Source organism: Betta splendens, chromosome 7, assembly GCF_900634795.4.
Source record: "Betta splendens chromosome 7, fBetSpl5.4, whole genome shotgun sequence".
Lineage (NCBI taxonomy): Eukaryota > Metazoa > Chordata > Actinopteri > Anabantiformes > Osphronemidae > Betta > Betta splendens.
This window is the reverse complement of record NC_040887.2, coordinates 10,806,254-10,823,143: the sequence shown is the minus strand read 5'-3', so window position 1 is coordinate 10,823,143 and position 16,890 is coordinate 10,806,254. Positions and strand designations below refer to the sequence as shown.

Genomic DNA, 16,890 nt, shown 5'->3' with positions numbered 1-16,890 from the left:
TTGGTCAAATGAATGGCTGAGTGACTGAGTGAAAATCCAGGAAATGGGAGTGGCCAGAAGGGACAATAATATACAATGAAATGTAAAAAATGTGTCATAGAGCGGACATTATTCTTCATCTCATCAATTAATTTTTCTTTAGAATAGTCCACACTTCTTTCTAGTAATATTTGTATTTTGTAGTTATTCATTCATTCATTCATTCATTCATTCATTCATTCATTCATTCATTCATTCATTCATTCATTCATTCATATTCAAGGTGAATACTCTAATGAATAACCCTCCGGTTCTCCATGGATGTGTTCTCCAAACATTTACTTTACTAGTACTTAGATGTGTACAGTAAGCAGCATGTCTTCACTCACCACATGCTCAGATGATTGGATTAATAAATCCCTGTGGGCCTTTACTGATGCTCGGGCCCCAAATACTGTATGTAGATTTACATGAGAAACCACACATGACACACACTGCATGGAGACACATTAAGAACAAAGATAAATCCACATTCCTTTTACTGGTTCATGATATGAGTTAACCATAAGATATACACAAAACGCTCTCATTTTGTTTGTAGGGTAGAGTAGATTCATCATGATGTCCTTACAGTAGCTATATACTGAGCAATAATTGAATTAATTCAGGCCACGCTCCTTAACCAAGCAGTCACCAGACAATAATCCACAGAAATTTTATAATGAGTTTTTTTTATAATTATTTTTGGTGCTCTTCTTACTTAAGTGTAATTGCACCATTGTTTAGTTCAGACTCCTCTTACTGACCCTATTATAATATGGGGCAGAGGTCTAAAGTGATAAACCAGTGAACATGGTGTAATTACTGTATTAAAGTACTGCACCATGACTGCTACTAATTTGAATGTTTTGTATGTCTTCTAACACAAACTCCACTCTTGTTTCCTGTCGTCCTTGTCTCTATGTCTATATGTGCCTCCTTTGTGTTGTCTTCTTGTTTCTTCTGTTCCTCGGCTGTTTCCTGTTTTTGAGTTTTTCCCCCTATATTCTTTTCTATTCTGTCTTTTGTTTTTCATGTTAACTGTTCCATACTTTCTTTATTTATATTTTTTAAAATCTTTTTTCATCCTTAACTATCAAAATCTACTTATCTGGCCTCACACTACCCTCCACTATTGTCTTATCTTCCATCTCAATACTTAAAAATGTCATTATCACATTCCTTCCGTTCCTTTGTTTTGCCTGTCCAATCTATATTTTCCCATGGGTCTTTTCCTCTCCATACTTTTTGCTATACCATTCTTCTTCCCCCTCCTCTCTTTCTCTCTACAGCTGGCAGCCCTACAGCAGAGCTCATTGCTGCGTAAGGTCAAGCGAACCCTGCCCAGCCCTCCTCCGGAGGAGACCACTGCATCGGCGCATCTGCCCATGATGACGCCGGCCCTCCAACAAGTCTACCTGCCCTCCGTGCCCAGCCTCAAGCCCAGCTCTAGATCTGGACTGGCTGCCAAAGCCAGCCTCCTTAAAGACCTCACCCATGAGTTGAAAGCTGTGGAGCAAGAGTCAACAAAGCTGAGAAAGCAACAAGCTGAACTGGAGGAGGAAGAAAAAGAGATTGACGCTAAATTGAGATACCTGGAGCTGGGGATCCATCAAAGGAAAGAGACACTGGTCAAGGAGAGGGAGAGGAGGGATATTGCCTACCTAAGGTGTATGGGGGACACTAGGGACTATATGTCTGATAGTGAGTTGAATAACTTACGTCTAGCAGCTGCAGCTGCATCACATGAGACCAATGGACTGCTGACAACGAGGCCAAGCACCGCCCCTCTCAGCCAATTTACCAGTGATCTAAACACAGCAGCCCAATACCCACCCACCTCATCCTTTCTCTCCTGTCAGTACCCCCAAAGCCAACCAGCAGCACCAGCTCAATCAAATGTGCCATATCAGTCTTCTACATTCAACCAGCCTCCCTATCCAACAGTGTCTCAGTCCCAAGCATTGCCACAGCCCACACCACTCCAGAGCCACGTCCCCCCTCCAGGACCTGCTTATCAGTCTCAGACTCCGTATCCTTCCCACGCTTACCCCCAAACCCAGCCCCCATACCCCCAGACAGACATAGGATTACCAGCTGCACCTCAGCCCCAGCCAGGACATACAGGCTTTGGTCCCGCACCACCCGGTCAGCCCCCATATCCCACCCACAGCTCACCTTTTCCCAGTGCTGTGTCCTCCTACCCCAGCCAGACCACTCCATATCCTGGACAACCCCAAGCTGATATCCTGACAGTGCATCCAGGCAGGCCCAGGCAGACATCGCTTGCTGACCTGGAGCACAAGATGCCCACTAACTATGAGACGATCAGCAACCCCACGGTGGTGGTGACCACCACAGCCCAGGACATTACCTATTCCAGTGCAGCCCCCTCGTATGGTCAGTACACTGGAACAACAACCATGGCCAGCTCCTATGGGCCCTATGGCTCAGCACCAGTGTCAAGCAGCTATGGTGGGTACTCTACCATGCCACCCAGCACTTATGGCCAATATACTTCAACATTATCTAGTTCATATGGCCAGTATACAACAACCACTGCCAATACCTATGGCTACACCACCACCACAGCCAGCTCTTACGGACAGTACACCTCTACAGTTTCCAGTGCTTATGGACACTCTGTAGATAGCCCTTCCATTTACAGTACAGCAGATGGGATGTATGGTGCTCCTGGCTTGGAACAAAGCATTCCAAGAAACTACATGATGATTGACGATGTAAGTGAGCTGACGGCTAAAGACGGGCTGGGCACGATGACAGGGGACATGATGCATCATGGCAGCAGTGGGCGTTACCCGGGCGAAATCCACGGTCACAGCAGCACCATTGGCAGCACAACGCGTGGGGGAATTGGCAGCTCCCCATACGGCAGGGCGACCGAGGAGGAAGCAGCGATGCAGGATGAGCTGTACGACCACCACGGCAGGGGTAAGAGCAGCTACAGGCACGGACCTCTAGGGGGCAGCAGCAGCAGCGTGAGCGCTAGTATGGGTGGGGGATCCTCCTATTACTATGACTACGACTACAAATATGGCAGCATCCGCTCCGGGGTACAGAAATCTTCACCATCCTCCAGAGGCCTTCTGGCTCCAGCTGTCATGTCCTCCAAGCGCGGCAAGCACAGGAAGCTTGGGAGTTTGGAGCAGAAAATCTCCAAGTTTTCGCCAATTGAAGAGGCTCGAGACGTGGAGGCAGATCTAGCCTCCTATTCCTCAGCAACAGGTGGGCCCTACCCCTCCTCTCACATTCGAGGGCGCCAGCTGATCGAGGATTATGGCTTTAAGAGGAGCGCTTATGAGAGCAGCAGTGGCACCACTCATGGTACTCGATACTATGGGTCGATGTTCGACGAGGATGATCGGATTTACTACACCTCCACCGGTCGCTCCCGTTCCACTGGCTATGGCATGGACAAGATCTCAGCCAGGGACTACTCTGGCTATCGCAGCAGATCCTATGAGAGAGACGATCGCTCCTATAGATCTGGCTACACCCGAGGCCGCCACCCAACCAGACAGTACTCAGAAGAGGAGAGTCCGCTCAGTCCCCTGGGGAGGTTCATGGGTTCCGGACGATCATCAAGCTTAGGTCCCGACCCATACGACAGTCGCAGCAGTAGATATCATTACTATTATGGCCAATATGGTTCAAGTCACTCACTGCCAGATGTACAAGACCACATACGGGACCTTCCTCGGACGCATGTCTACAAATCGGATGATACGTACATAATAGACGATTATCATTGCGCTGTGTCAGACAGCGAAGGTAATTGTGGGAGCTGAATGTCAACGCAGTCTCACTACTACTGCCCCCGTCGTCTATCTAAACGTCCCCCACCCACCCAGAGGCTAGGGCTAGCAAAGAGAAAGAAAAGGAGAGACAGAGATAGCCGTTGCATGCTGATGTGTTCTTCTTCCTGAAAGTCATATGGAGCTCTCGTATCAGTGGACTGCTGTCTGTCTGTCTGCCTGCCTGTCCGTCCGTCCTACCGCCTGTCCGTCCAGCCGTCTGTCTGTCCAATACTCGCATGGTCCTTCGGCGTGGTCGTTTTCTTCGTTCGCTACACTCTGATTCACTTAAAAGGTCTTATTTGCACGCCACAAATGCATTGTTTTCTTCTTACAGGGTTTATCTTTGTCTTTGTCATCAATGTTAAGTCTTGTAAATGTATTTTGATTTATGAATTCTGTGTCCACACTGCAAAACAGCTCCTCAGAATAACTATCCTATTTAAACTTATTTTTGTAGTGTTATTATTGCCTTGCTATAAAATGTTGTTTAAACTCATCAAGAACATCATGGGTAGTTTTTTACAGGACAGCAATTTAAATTATGCACTGCCTTCATTTTATTGCTAGAGTTTATATTAAAAGCTGAGAAGTTTAAACACAAAAACAGCTGCCAAGGTGGGGAGTTTTGCAGTGGTTGATTTATCCAGTTTATACTGTCTTGTAATGTGCTTAGTTCACGTCAAGTGTATTCTGCATGGATGTAAAACTTTTGTTTTTATTTTCTGCCTCTCCTTCTATGTCTCCCTTCTATTCTTTTCTTTTGCATGTGGTTGGCCTTCTTCTGTCTTCTTCCTTCTCTCAGCCTGCATGCCGCTGTCTCCAAACGACATGGAGATTGACTGTGATCTGCTCTCGGTTTCCAAAGCCTACCATCTGGGCCAGGAGGAAACGGACTGGTTTGAGAAGCCTCGCTCCAGTTCTCGTCACTATGGCAGCAGCCATTCAACTGGGAGGAGCCGGCATGGGGTCAAACACACGTACCACGATTATGATGAGCCTCCTGAGGAGGACCTGTGGCCCCAGGATGAGTATGGCCATGGGGGACGACACTCATCATCTCGTGACCACAGGCACCATGGTAGCTCTAGTCGTCACTCAAACTCATCACGTCATTCAGATGAACCAAGATCTTCCAGGTCATCGAAGGGGCACCCCAAAGACCCGACTATGCGCCATGACCCATCAGCACGATCTTCATCTTCAGGACGGCGTGGTGAGTCAAGGTCAGCAGGTTACCATGCCTCAGATTATTCACGAGATCCATCTGGGCATCACCATAGCCAGCGCTCCTCCAGGCAGGGGGACCCACACCGGTCCTCACGCAGCAAGTCCCAGCAGCCAATGGACATGCAGGGCCAACCAGGTACAGATACACATCATAAAAGCCACTTTATGAAGATGTTATGTTATATTTATAGCCTATCTTGTAAACACATACTGCAGATTTAGGGTGAGTTTCCATATTTGGTACACATGTTAGACAATGAACTACTTTGAGTGAGTGTATATCACAGACCTAAACCATGCTAGACCCTCATAGTAATACTGAAGCAATGATAAGGTATGATCCTTGAATTTATATTCAGGTATGCAGTAATATGTAATATCCGCTTTGTTCCAGAAGGAGGCTTGATGCTAATTTACAGAAGGGGTCCCCTTAGGGATCAACAGTTTTTAATTAACTATGCCTAGTGTATATCTATGAAGGAAATGCTTCTCCAAGGCAGCACTGCGGATGTGTTCTTGTTCACCGGGTTTTTTTCGCTTTGTTCACAGAATTTGTTGTTCATCATTCTCCTTTGTTGTTGCAGTCTATTGCTTTTGTATTATAACAATGTGAACCCCTACTGTATCAACAGTACTTGCTTAATCAGTTTTAAAGGTTTTTCAGAGGCGGACATAGCCTTCTGGCAGATGTCAGAGATCTAATTCAAAACTGGTGCTGTGTATACAGTCAGATGAAGAACAGATGCACTGACTAAATCCCTTTTGTGCACATTGATGTGGCTGTTTCCTTCATATTTACACTTTCAGGAACATTTCAGCAACTTTCTTTTTGTTTTGTAGTCAAATAGTATAGTATAAATAGTATAACAAGCACAAACCTTGTTAGAAAGAATAGAATCCAACACCTTCCCCTCTTCCTTCCAGGATCCTCTAGATCTGGTAGCAGCTCTGGACGGGCCCAGGGTCCTGCTGGTGGGCCTGGAGGACGACAAGGTGGCCCGGGTTCCCAGACAGATGGGGCTCAAGGACAAAGAACCCAGCTCCAACAACAAGCCCAGACATCAGCAGCCAGGCCAGGGCAGCCTGGTGCCACAGCCTCCACTGGCCTTCAGCAACAGCCCCCAGCCCAAGGTCAAGGCATGGGAATGGGCATGGGCATGGGACAAGGCCAGGCCAAGCCAGGGCAGATGGGACCGACAGGTGGACCCATGGGACAGGCCAGGCAGACAGGTCCAGCAGGAACCACCCCAGTGACTATAGTGAGTATAGACAAACCTTACACCACATACAGTACAATAGTTGAATTGTAATTCTCTAAACATTGGACCATTCCCAACATCATCCTTGTGTTATGTTTCCAGAGATGGAGCTGGTCCATCACCTCCCAGTTCATTATTTAAATCCTGCTCTGTCCCTGTTGGCAGGCCTTATCTGACACTGTGATTAACACAGACACAGCTGAGAACTGGAAGGAGGCTAGATGCTCAGAAAACTGGCACTCATAAATGCGTTCCTGCAAAAATCCATTTCGCCTTGCATTCGCTCCTAAATCCATGTAAATCTAGTTGCTATTGAATTCAACGCAATGTTCTGATAATATCTCAATGATTCCCCTCCTGAGTCCATTCTGTCTGCGCTAAAGGCATGAATTAAGGTTACAAAGCCACTGTCGCCACGTTTGTTATGAATATCCTAAAAATATTCATGATGTGCTTTCACTGCTAAATGGTGTTTGTGGTTTTCATATTGCTGCGCTATCAGTGGGAAAGCAAATTGAAATAATTCACATGGTCTAAAGTCATGAATTCATGTTGCGAATTATTCTGAAAGCTCTGACGTGGAATAGCTGTGACAGGAAACCGTAAATCGGATTTGTCATATAATTATTATTCAGTCTGCAAAGTCATTCGCTTGCACTCTTATGTTCGGTCCATTGTGTAATTAAAAGTATTGCTTAAGTGGCTGAACATAATGAAATGCTGTTTGCCGCATAATGCATCATCTCTGTGTTTGTTGCAGCTACACTGGAGTCTGTCGAAAACAAGACAGAAAATTATTCGATTCTCGTCTGGCGTCAGCCCAGTGTTTGGCAAATGAGATTTAATTACATCATTTCACTTAACAGAAGTCACACAAAGAGCTTCACGGACAACAGAGGGCAGAAAGCGGAGGTCAGATTGACGTAAATGCTAAGTCGTGCAGTATTTCCTGGGTTCAGGCGCTGTGGTGCAGCAGTGTTATACCGATGGGCACCGGCCTCAGTAGCCTAGTCAGAGATGGTGATAAACACAACAACACAAAAAGCTTCAAGCTGCTTTAGTGTCAGTCAGCAGACTTGAACCGACCAGCCAGGCCACTGCTACTTCATCCCTACACTTGTGCTTAGAGCGGTTTAGTGTGAAAACAATATCAGAATTCAACACGAAGATGTTTTCTGCTAGAAATTGCATCATAGAGTCACATGAAGTCAACGCTACATGCAAATGTTTGAAAATGTGATGGTTGGATTCATTTCTGACTGGACCTCCAGCTCAGTGTTGACAGAGATGCAGATGAGCTTTTCTGCAGCAGTCCCCTGATTGACACTTGACTGTGTCGACAATGTTGAAACTCATCGCTCAGTCAGTCTTCATTCATATCATTCAGTAAACTGTCACAACACAACACAAAAGGGGGAGCAGCTTCCACTGCCACCCCCTGCCTGTCTCTCCATCTCTTATCTTTGCCGCTGTGTCTTCCTTCTGTCTTCTGCTCTCCCTCGCTCCTTATCTCTCGCCGTCACACTCGCGCTCCGGTTTTGTTCGCGTAAACAGAGATGAGGCCCGTATCCCGTTTCCTCATGTCTTTTACAGCCCGTTTGAACGCCCTCGCTGTGTCATTTACCAAATGTTTTACCCAGGAAGGACGTTTAATACTGACAGTATTTGCGCTTCCAAATTACTGTCCCTTTCGTCTCGTGTTCTCACCGTCTGTCTCGCTCTCTGTCTGCAGGCCAAGATCGAAACACCTCCAGCGACAGCAATAGGAGCGAAGGCAGCGCCCATCATGGCCTCAAAAGCCGCCCAACCCCCACTCACAGGCATAGGTACAGCACAGCATCCCCATCCAACACGCAACGCAGGCTACTGTACCGCCAGGCGCCCACTGTGCTGGCGTTACATAACCCGTGTGCGCTGTCTCACTTAATCTGAGATTAATCTGCAGAAAATCCCGCAGTGGAAAGCACACGGGGGATTTCACGTCATAGTGTCTGATCAGGCTGAGGCGGCCAAGTCACCCCGTACACATGATAATTAGGAATATAGTGAATTTGCAGTCAGGTAGTCTGGATGTTCTGTGGTATTAGAGATGCACAGACACTGAGTGGATCTGTCTTTCTGCTTCATCCTGGTATCCTCTCCCCCGTCTCTTCCTTTCTGCCCAGGCTCCAAAGCAGCTCCTAGGCCTGTAGGTATAGGCAGTGCTGCAGCGGGTCAGCCTGGCATGGAGGGAGAAGGCATGTTTTCCAAGATCCTGCCTGGAGGAGCTGCCGAGCAGGCAGGGAAACTGGGAGAAGGTACATCACAACAACAACACAACAACTGAATCGGCCATGACCCTCATGAATGAGAAAAGTAGCTACTTCACGTCATCACTAGCCATAAATATGAATCATTGGGTTAGACAACCTGCCACAAGGCATCTTGGCATTTCCAAGTAAATTAAAATAAGTAAACAAATAAAAGGTTTTCAAGCACTAATCAGATCTCTGAATGGCTTTTCTTTGTCCATTTTCTCCAGCTATCTCCGGGTTTGGCAAGAAGTTCACGTCTTTCTTCTGAGGAGCAAATGCCAGGTATGCATTTCAAGACTGATCATGCACAATTACTGTATGCTCAAACAGGACATGGAAGTGGAAGGTGATTTATTTATTTAGCAAACTAAGGGAAACGATGTACAGAAGCTGAGATTCAAGTGTTTGAATGTATTGAATGCATTTTCGCATCTCGGGCTGCTTTGCATGTGCAGAGTGAGGATTCATGACAATGACAGGTTTTTTTTATACTATGACACATTCTGCCTCGCAAAGATGCGTGTTTACACAGAGGGCTATCACAGTCATACTCTGTGGAGGTGTAGCAGTGACACTACTCACAGTACAGCATGTACATTTAGCACGTGAGCTACTGTAACTGACTGTATTGATGCATTTGCAGGATTATGTAAATGAACGATGAAGCCAAGAGGCCTCGTACCAGAAAAACCTGCACAACCCCCAGCTTTTGTTTTACTAGAAGAGATAAAGGAAGAGGAGAGAGAGAGAGAAACTAAAAGAGGAAGCGAGCATACTGGTAAGCTCTTCACCTGCACCATGCATTCGTGTCCGTTTGTGTTTCAGTCTCCTAAATACCCACTTGTATTTGAACCTTTCTTGAACTGCTTATAAATGCTGGTAACAGATGAGAAGCTGTCAACTAGGGAGTCAGAGGCTGAATGCATCCGTTAGGAAAAACCTCCTATAAAATGCTGCTGCTTTCTCTTGCAGCCATTAAGGACTGGAAACCTTCAGATCCTTCATGTCTGGACTCTACTGGCAGAGAGCGGCTCTCTCTGACAGACCAGACAGTAAGTCGGCTTTAACTGTGTTTCACTGACACCAGTGTCACAAATGAGACAGAATGTGATATTTTTACTGTAGGTGAAGGAGACTGATTTCATCAACATCTGGATGAATTAGCAATAAAACACTATCAGCCTCTGGGTATTGTGACAAATTTTCAGAAATCTGAACAATTATTTAGGACATTAAATTAACCAGATAATTGTAATCTGCTCCGTAAATGATCCTCCATCTCCATGATGTGCTGCCTGCTCGTCTGCTCCTCCAGTGTGGCGTGAAGCCTTCGTTTTGTTGCTGCATCTGTGTTCCTGCAGCTGTCGCGTTTTGTCCTGCTCCTGAACATTCGCAGCATCTGGGCCGCGTGAGTTTAAAAGCCTGCAGTCAGCTCGGCCAGAAAATCAGCAAAGCAAATCTGCCTCTGTGTCCGAGAGCGCGGCAGCCATTTAGCATCTTGTTAGCCTGAACTGATAATGGATAAAATCAGGCTGTCGTGTCTTTATGAATTAAAGAAGCGAATAAGATTCTGCTTAAACTGCACTTGACTTTAAATTTAAGTAAGTGAGAACCTAAGTGACATGAGCAGGCGTAGATGCATTGTATTTCAGACTGTGCAGAGCTAAAGCAGCGAGTCTTGATTGTGACAGCGCCTGTTGGTGACTAACGTCTCATGTGACTCCTGCAGAAACGGCTCCCGCTCCACCCACACGTTACTCCCGCTGTCAGCCGAGCCCATTGTTCTCTTTGGCTCCTGCTTTCTCACTTTTACGTTGGCTCTACTCGCTTCATTGAGTCTTTTTTTTAGTTTGTAATATAAGTCAGTACTGTTTCACTGCCTCTGGATGGTGTACACTAGGGAGCAGTAGTGTATTTGTTATGCTCATCTACCATCTAGTGGCCAGCATTATTTCAACACTACCACACTACACAGAATGCCGTCATTGTCACCTGTACAGTTACATTCCAATTTATCAGCTATATGTTTGGTAGTTGCCAGAAAGGCGATAATTGTATGTTTATTATTATGAGGTCAAACTGGGATCTTATTGGAGATTATAATAAAGGTGTTTCTAATGTGTTTAACATAAATTACTGACTTTTTTTCACAGATCATTCTGAGCCAATGTCCATCTTCAGAAGAAGTACCTCATCATCTAGCATCATGAACCAATGACCGGATCAAACTGCTGGAGAGCTTGTGCTCGAGTCACTACAAGTTCTACCCAACCATTGGAGACAAACAAATCCCTCTCAGCGCTTCACATGGATTCACCACTGCAGCCGTAATCAGTGGAAACCGAGGAATGATGCTATGATGTTCTACTCCCATATGCTGATGATGCCGTGGTTTATATGAGAGCTGTTTTTTTTCCTGCTCACATGACATGGAATCACAACAACTGTGGCATTCTAGGATCTTTAGATTCACAGTCCTGTGCTCATAGGATGGCGACAAATCACCCTCTCTACTTCATGTATCTCTTCCTAAAGTACCAAACAAGAATAGGGAAAATGGAATAAACTTGCTCTAGGTTTTTCTGGTACCTAAGACCTCTGTTATATGACGTTTTGAGAAGAAAATTCCAGTCATGGAAATGTCACGTTGAATGAATAAGAAAATGATGCAGCCGACACAGACTGAGTGTGTCAGCATGTATTTCTTCCCATGGTTTGCTCTGCTTCTATCTACATTCCAGAATGGAACTGTTCAAATCTTTTGCTCGTCCTCCCTTCACCTCTCTGCATTTCTTGAATGCCGATTCCACTTTCTTTCTAATCCCTCCACCCACTGATCCTCGACTCGACCTATCTTTGCAGACGTGTACAGAGGATTAAAGAAATAAGAATTTGGAATGCATGGAACTTTATATCCAAGACCTTACACTGTTCATCATTAAATAACAGAGGCCATAAAGACAATGGGAAAAACATCTTAACTAGACAACGTGAATAATAAAGAGAAGATTACTGAAGCAACACAGGAATATTGCCACAAGAATAAGGGAAGCCTTTTGGAATTTATTTGGTTTGTTTTCGGAGCGAAGCCGTATGTGGTTGGCTTGTTTTTCAGCCATTACAAAGCCTGCTTACCTGCAGCGCTTGTGGAAACAGGGCTTCTCCACCTTCTCCACAACATTTGGCTTCAGATTCTTCCCATGTTATGGTACAGTAGGTGGGTTTTAAGTGATGTGGTGTCTTCATTACTTCTAACTTACTTTTGTTATTTGCCTGGTGTTTATGTTGCAGGTAACCAATATCGCCTTAACCATTTTTATATGTTTTATTTTGAAGTAAATGTGACATATTTCTTATGGCATTCAGTAAACACATATTTTCACCTCACCCTTTTTTATGCAGCGATAACTGCGGAAACACTGGCCACAGTGAGATTAATTTCTATTTTTTTAAATTAACTTTTGTTTTTGATATTTATTGATTTGTATTTTTTCTTTTGCATTTCTTTGTTGTGTAATGTTTTCTTAATTTCATCAAGCCCTGTGACAATTTTCTGACTAATTTATTATGAATATTTATAAAAGCAATAGAGTAAGACGTTAGGAAGTAAAGAGCACAATCTTGTGTCATTTTAACAGCTGGTGGAATATAAACGTGTTGCCTCCGTCTGTCTACTTACCGCTGATGTTCCATTCCAGTCTAACTGAAATGTACCACTGCTGTACTAACACATCAGAGCAGGAACTTGCCTATAAACCCTTACGTTTGGTTTCAACTGGATCTTCACCTTCAACCAAACCTGAACCGCGTAGTAAATGAGTCAGTGGATCACAGCGATCAGCTGCTTGTGCGAGCCAGCTGGAGTCTGAACTGGAAGCACTGCAGGGCAGCAGAGAGGCACTGAAAAGCAGACCAGTCACGCATCGCCGCAGGACTGGACTCGACATCGTCACCTACAGTACGGGGGTTTGGGTTTAATGTGATCCTGCAAGATGGACATTTATTGGGAGTTTGCAAAAAGCTCCAGGAGCTCCTAACACATCGATGTGTATCAGCATGTGTCTTCACTCTGACAGATGTGCACCTCGCACGTGAAAGCACACTTGGCGACGGTGTCAAAGGAATCAGCACTTATGTGACTGAGGAACCAAAAAAAACACTTGGTTGTCACACAGTCACTTGCCTTTTTTTAACTTTTCTTTTTCTATCGTGGTGGCGTCCAGACCTGCAACCCAACCCCCGAAAACCTCTCGGACTGTCAGTTGTCATGGAAACTTCTCAGGTCAGTGTTCTCCCTGCTGTTGCTCCTGCAGTGCATTGTGGGATCTGCGTTTCAGTACTCAAAATGTACACTGTCGGGCCAAACGTTGCGAGGCCTTCAGCAAAACCAATGAACCAACCAACTTCTGCTGTACATAGTCTGTGTGAACGCTCGCTGGGAACCTTCGCATGCTGCCCGGCGCAGAAAACCTCAAAGTCACCTCTATATTGTTCTGTTCCTAATGTTTGTATGTATGTGTGTGGGAGTTCCGTATGCGTGTATTTAATAAGCATCATCCAATGTGGAAAAGTAAAGAAAATAAGAAGATAAACACAAGTTTAAACACAACAAATAGCGTTGGGCAGAAGAGGCGACCTCTCATCTCCAGTCGTTCTATGCAATGAATCTTATCTGGAAAAACAGCAACATGAGGAGATCACATGAGGAAAAGTCACATAAGTCACTGTTCATCACACCACAGTCTCTTACTGTACGTCAAAGTTGGCACATAAATAACAAGACTGTGTGAATTTGTCTGTGTTTAATATAGATTAAGTTAGGAAATAATAAGAAGGGTAAAACGACAGATGGGAAAGCTATCGAAGCAACAAAGTCTATCCTGAGCAATGTTTTGTTGCAACTGAGAATGTGTAAATGAGTGTTAATGGAAACCTACAGAAAAATAAGCAAAAGTGAAGATAGAAAATGGTGCAATGCCCCAAACATCAGGCTGAGAGGGGGGTTTTCTAGTTGATCGGGAGTGGTGAAAGATCCAAGATGTAAGAATGCATCCAATCAGCTTTGAGCAGCAGCGGACAGGATACGCAGAAAGTTGCATTTAGAGTTCTATGAAGAAACATTATTGATAAATAAATATTAATAGAACGCTACAGATAGATAGATTGGTATATAAATCATACTTAAAGTAAGTATATTACAGAATATAAGGGGTTGCTGCTCAGGGTTGAAGAAGTAAAGTTATGTGCCTGAATGAGTATATTTTTAATTTTGAAGCGAGAGATGCAGCATTTTGTGCGTGTGTTTTGAAATGACCATATAAATAATACACAATTCAAAGGCTATATATATTTGACTAGAAAGAAGTACTCACATTCCTGGACAGTGAACCGGTGCGAGTGAGTGTGTGTGTCTGTGTTTGAGTGTTGAACGGTGCACTGCCATCACACACTGAGAGATAAGTCGCACAGGATAAACACACTGTGGACGTCTCTGTACCTTTAGAGACGAAACAAAGAGATCTGCAAATTTACCATGTGTTTTTTTTTTTTTTTTTAAGGTGAGCAGTTGGCAGCAGCACGGTACTAATAATAGAATAGAATTATGAAGTAGACGTTTATAAGAATTCGCTACTAAAAAGAGTTGGTTTGTGCAATAACCCATCATCCAAACGCCTACTTTTGTTGAACATGTCACAGAAGCCATTACACCTTGAAAAGAAGGAAGTCTATATTTTTTTGAAACATTTATCAGATGATTTATCTATGTAAGACTTTATTTTCTCATACAAGGAGGGGACAGGATGTTCGCTGGGATTAAGGTTTGAAATCTATAGAAAGTGAAAGAGTTTGTCTATATAGATACTGTCTATTACCAGAGCCACAATAATTAGATTGTTAAAATGTTTTTAACCGAGTTTACGCTTTAGAATCTATTTACAGTAATAATGTGGATGCTGGAAAGGTTTATTATATTCCATATAACACAGAAAATGCCCAATGGTTTTACAATCTAAAAAGTATTTAGCTTTTGTTTGAGCTACTTTATTACAGCTGATGAGATTACAAAGGAAATTAGTTTCCAAATTATTTGCAGTTCAGAAAGGTATCAGCTTTTTCAGCACATGATATAGGATTGAGGTTATATTCTTATTCTGTTTGGAGCAGGGTGTTCACCTTCATCTCCATTAATCTGTTAACTTGAACACCAGACTTTCACAGTTCTAACAAACATCCAATCAGTGATAAAAAAGCCTCCAGATCAATGATTTCACCACTAAAGCTCAAAGTCGTCACAGTAGAGCAAATAATATGGGGAGAAAACATACAGTTACCCAAATTAATATCAACTTCCTCTATTGTTTGTCGTATGTTTTTGGAAGTTTGTAAAAAAGTAAAATGTCAAATAAAATGTTCCTCAATCACTTTTGCCTCAGGAAAGCACACACTAAATGCAGCACCGCAATGGAGATGTTCAAAAGACCATAGAAAAAGATTTCAAGCTGGAGCAAAATAATCAGATATTCACTTCATGTCAGAGATGTGATCATGGCTGCTGTTGGTTAGAGCAAGAATAACAGCGTCACATTATTTGCTACAGCGTGAATCCAGCCACTAAAGGTGACTTAAATATGCATAGCAGCAAGGGCTTTATCTTACAATACTGGTCACTGAAGAAAGCCATCGTGTTACTGCCCTGTAGCCAGTCGTGGTCTCTGTCTATGCTCTGCATGGTGTCTGTCTATATCCAGGAATGCAACAGACTTCAGTTCAGACCACAGTGGGCAAAATCACTAAGACACATCCTGGTTTTTCAGAGGTGTTTAAAGCACAACAAGAATAAAAACAAATCAAGACAAGCCTTTAGCCCTGGAAACACAAGTGGAAAACACATTTTCCATAAATGTATTAGCTCGAATCTTGTAAAGTATGTTTTAGAAAATGTCATTAGATTGCAATAGAACCCAAAGGGTCAGGACTTGCAGACATGAAGCCAGGAGAGGTTGCTTCCAGAGAAGTACAATCTCCAAGAGCTTGTCTCGTCTTTGGACCCGTTAAACGTCTCAGCAATAAGGCTGTGTACAGTCAGACAGTCCCGCAATCAGCATAACATTTCTCCTTCATCTGAAAAATTCAGTCTGACTGTGAGGCCATAAAATTGAACCTACAGCACCAGAAGGAGTTAAACAGAACCCATTTATTTGCATTGACTCTTCAAATTCAGCTTAGAATGCTTTTGGGAAACCCGGACTGTGTATCTGTGTGTATGTACATGTTCTAAACCAAAAAGGTAGCACACAGTGCTTGTGCAGTACATAGTGTAGTAACTGTCACCATTGCTGTTGCTGTTGGTCTTGCGGATTATCAACGGAGGAAGATTTTAAACTCATGATATATATATATAAATAAATATATGTATACTATAAAAACATACAAATTGTTTTATAGGTAAAAGCAATGTTGAAAGAACCTAAACCATGAGAGAGAAGCTACAGAGTCCATATGTCACTATAAAACCATCAGGGAGTGTTTTCACCTATCACCTAATGAATCATCAAAGTGAAGGTACAAATGCATGAGCTGGACACCCCCTCCCAACCTAAGTGCCCCCCATGCATCCTTTGACCTTTGACCCTTGACTTTTCACCTCACAGGCTGCCATCTTTTTGTCAGTGTAAATACTTAGATGATCAGTCTGCTTTGATCAGACAACAATGTAAATGCCATGAAGGACATGTTCTGTACAACATGTAAATCTCAAACACGCGAACCTACCGCGACACATATTTGCAGACGAACACATGCACACGGGCTTGAGAGAGAGCGAGAGAGAGAGAGCAAGTGAGCAAGAGCGGGAGAGAGAGAGGCGCTTGCACACTCCATGGCGACACAAGCCGCTGCTCAAACCTGTGCTTTCTGTGTATAAAAAGACAAACGCTACATAATAAACAAGAGACGTTGTTGAGTTGAATAATAAACGACAAACCTTGCATTGTGTACGTATGTGGCTGGCTCGTGCAGACTGTTTAAAATTAAAAAAGTTGTATTTGGATATACAAAATAAAAACATATTGGTCTGTGTAGATTTTCAATACATGTTGTGTTTGTAAAATGAGACTACATCAAAAACAACAAAGGGACAAATATTGTGGCTTCCATGTAATATTTTGGGGTGGACAGGTGATGTTTTGGGAGATGGAGAGAGCGCGAATTGGGCAGTGAAGTTGTATAAAAAATCATCATATAACCCAAGTGAATGATGAAAAGTTTGAAAAT

General features: G+C 43.7%; 1 protein-coding gene across 5 annotated transcripts in view; it reads left to right on the top strand.

Moving 5' to 3' along the window:
* The window catches only part of bsna (bassoon presynaptic cytomatrix protein a), a 58,308-nt gene extending 46,251 nt beyond the window's left edge, over positions 1–12,057 (top strand). For 2 of the 5 annotated variants that reach the window (XM_029157163.2, XM_029157160.2), the window contains 9 exons: positions 1,311–3,810; positions 4,702–5,199; positions 5,988–6,322; positions 8,055–8,148; positions 8,488–8,619; positions 8,844–8,898; positions 9,260–9,394; positions 9,589–9,668; positions 10,770–12,057. In XM_029157163.2, coding sequence (XP_029012996.1) covers positions 1,311–3,810; positions 4,702–5,199; positions 5,988–6,322; positions 8,055–8,148; positions 8,488–8,619; positions 8,844–8,884 — 3,600 coding nt within the window. In that variant the 3' untranslated portion in view covers positions 8,885–8,898; positions 9,260–9,394; positions 9,589–9,668; positions 10,770–12,057. Of the gene's footprint in view, positions 1–1,310; positions 3,811–4,638; positions 5,200–5,987; positions 6,323–8,054; positions 8,149–8,487; positions 8,620–8,843; positions 8,899–9,259; positions 9,395–9,588; positions 9,669–10,769 lie in introns of all 5 variants that reach the window. The other 3 variants (XM_029157166.2, XM_029157165.2, XM_029157162.2) reach the window with 3 other exon arrangements.
* Positions 12,058–16,890: the final 4,833 nt, after the last annotated feature.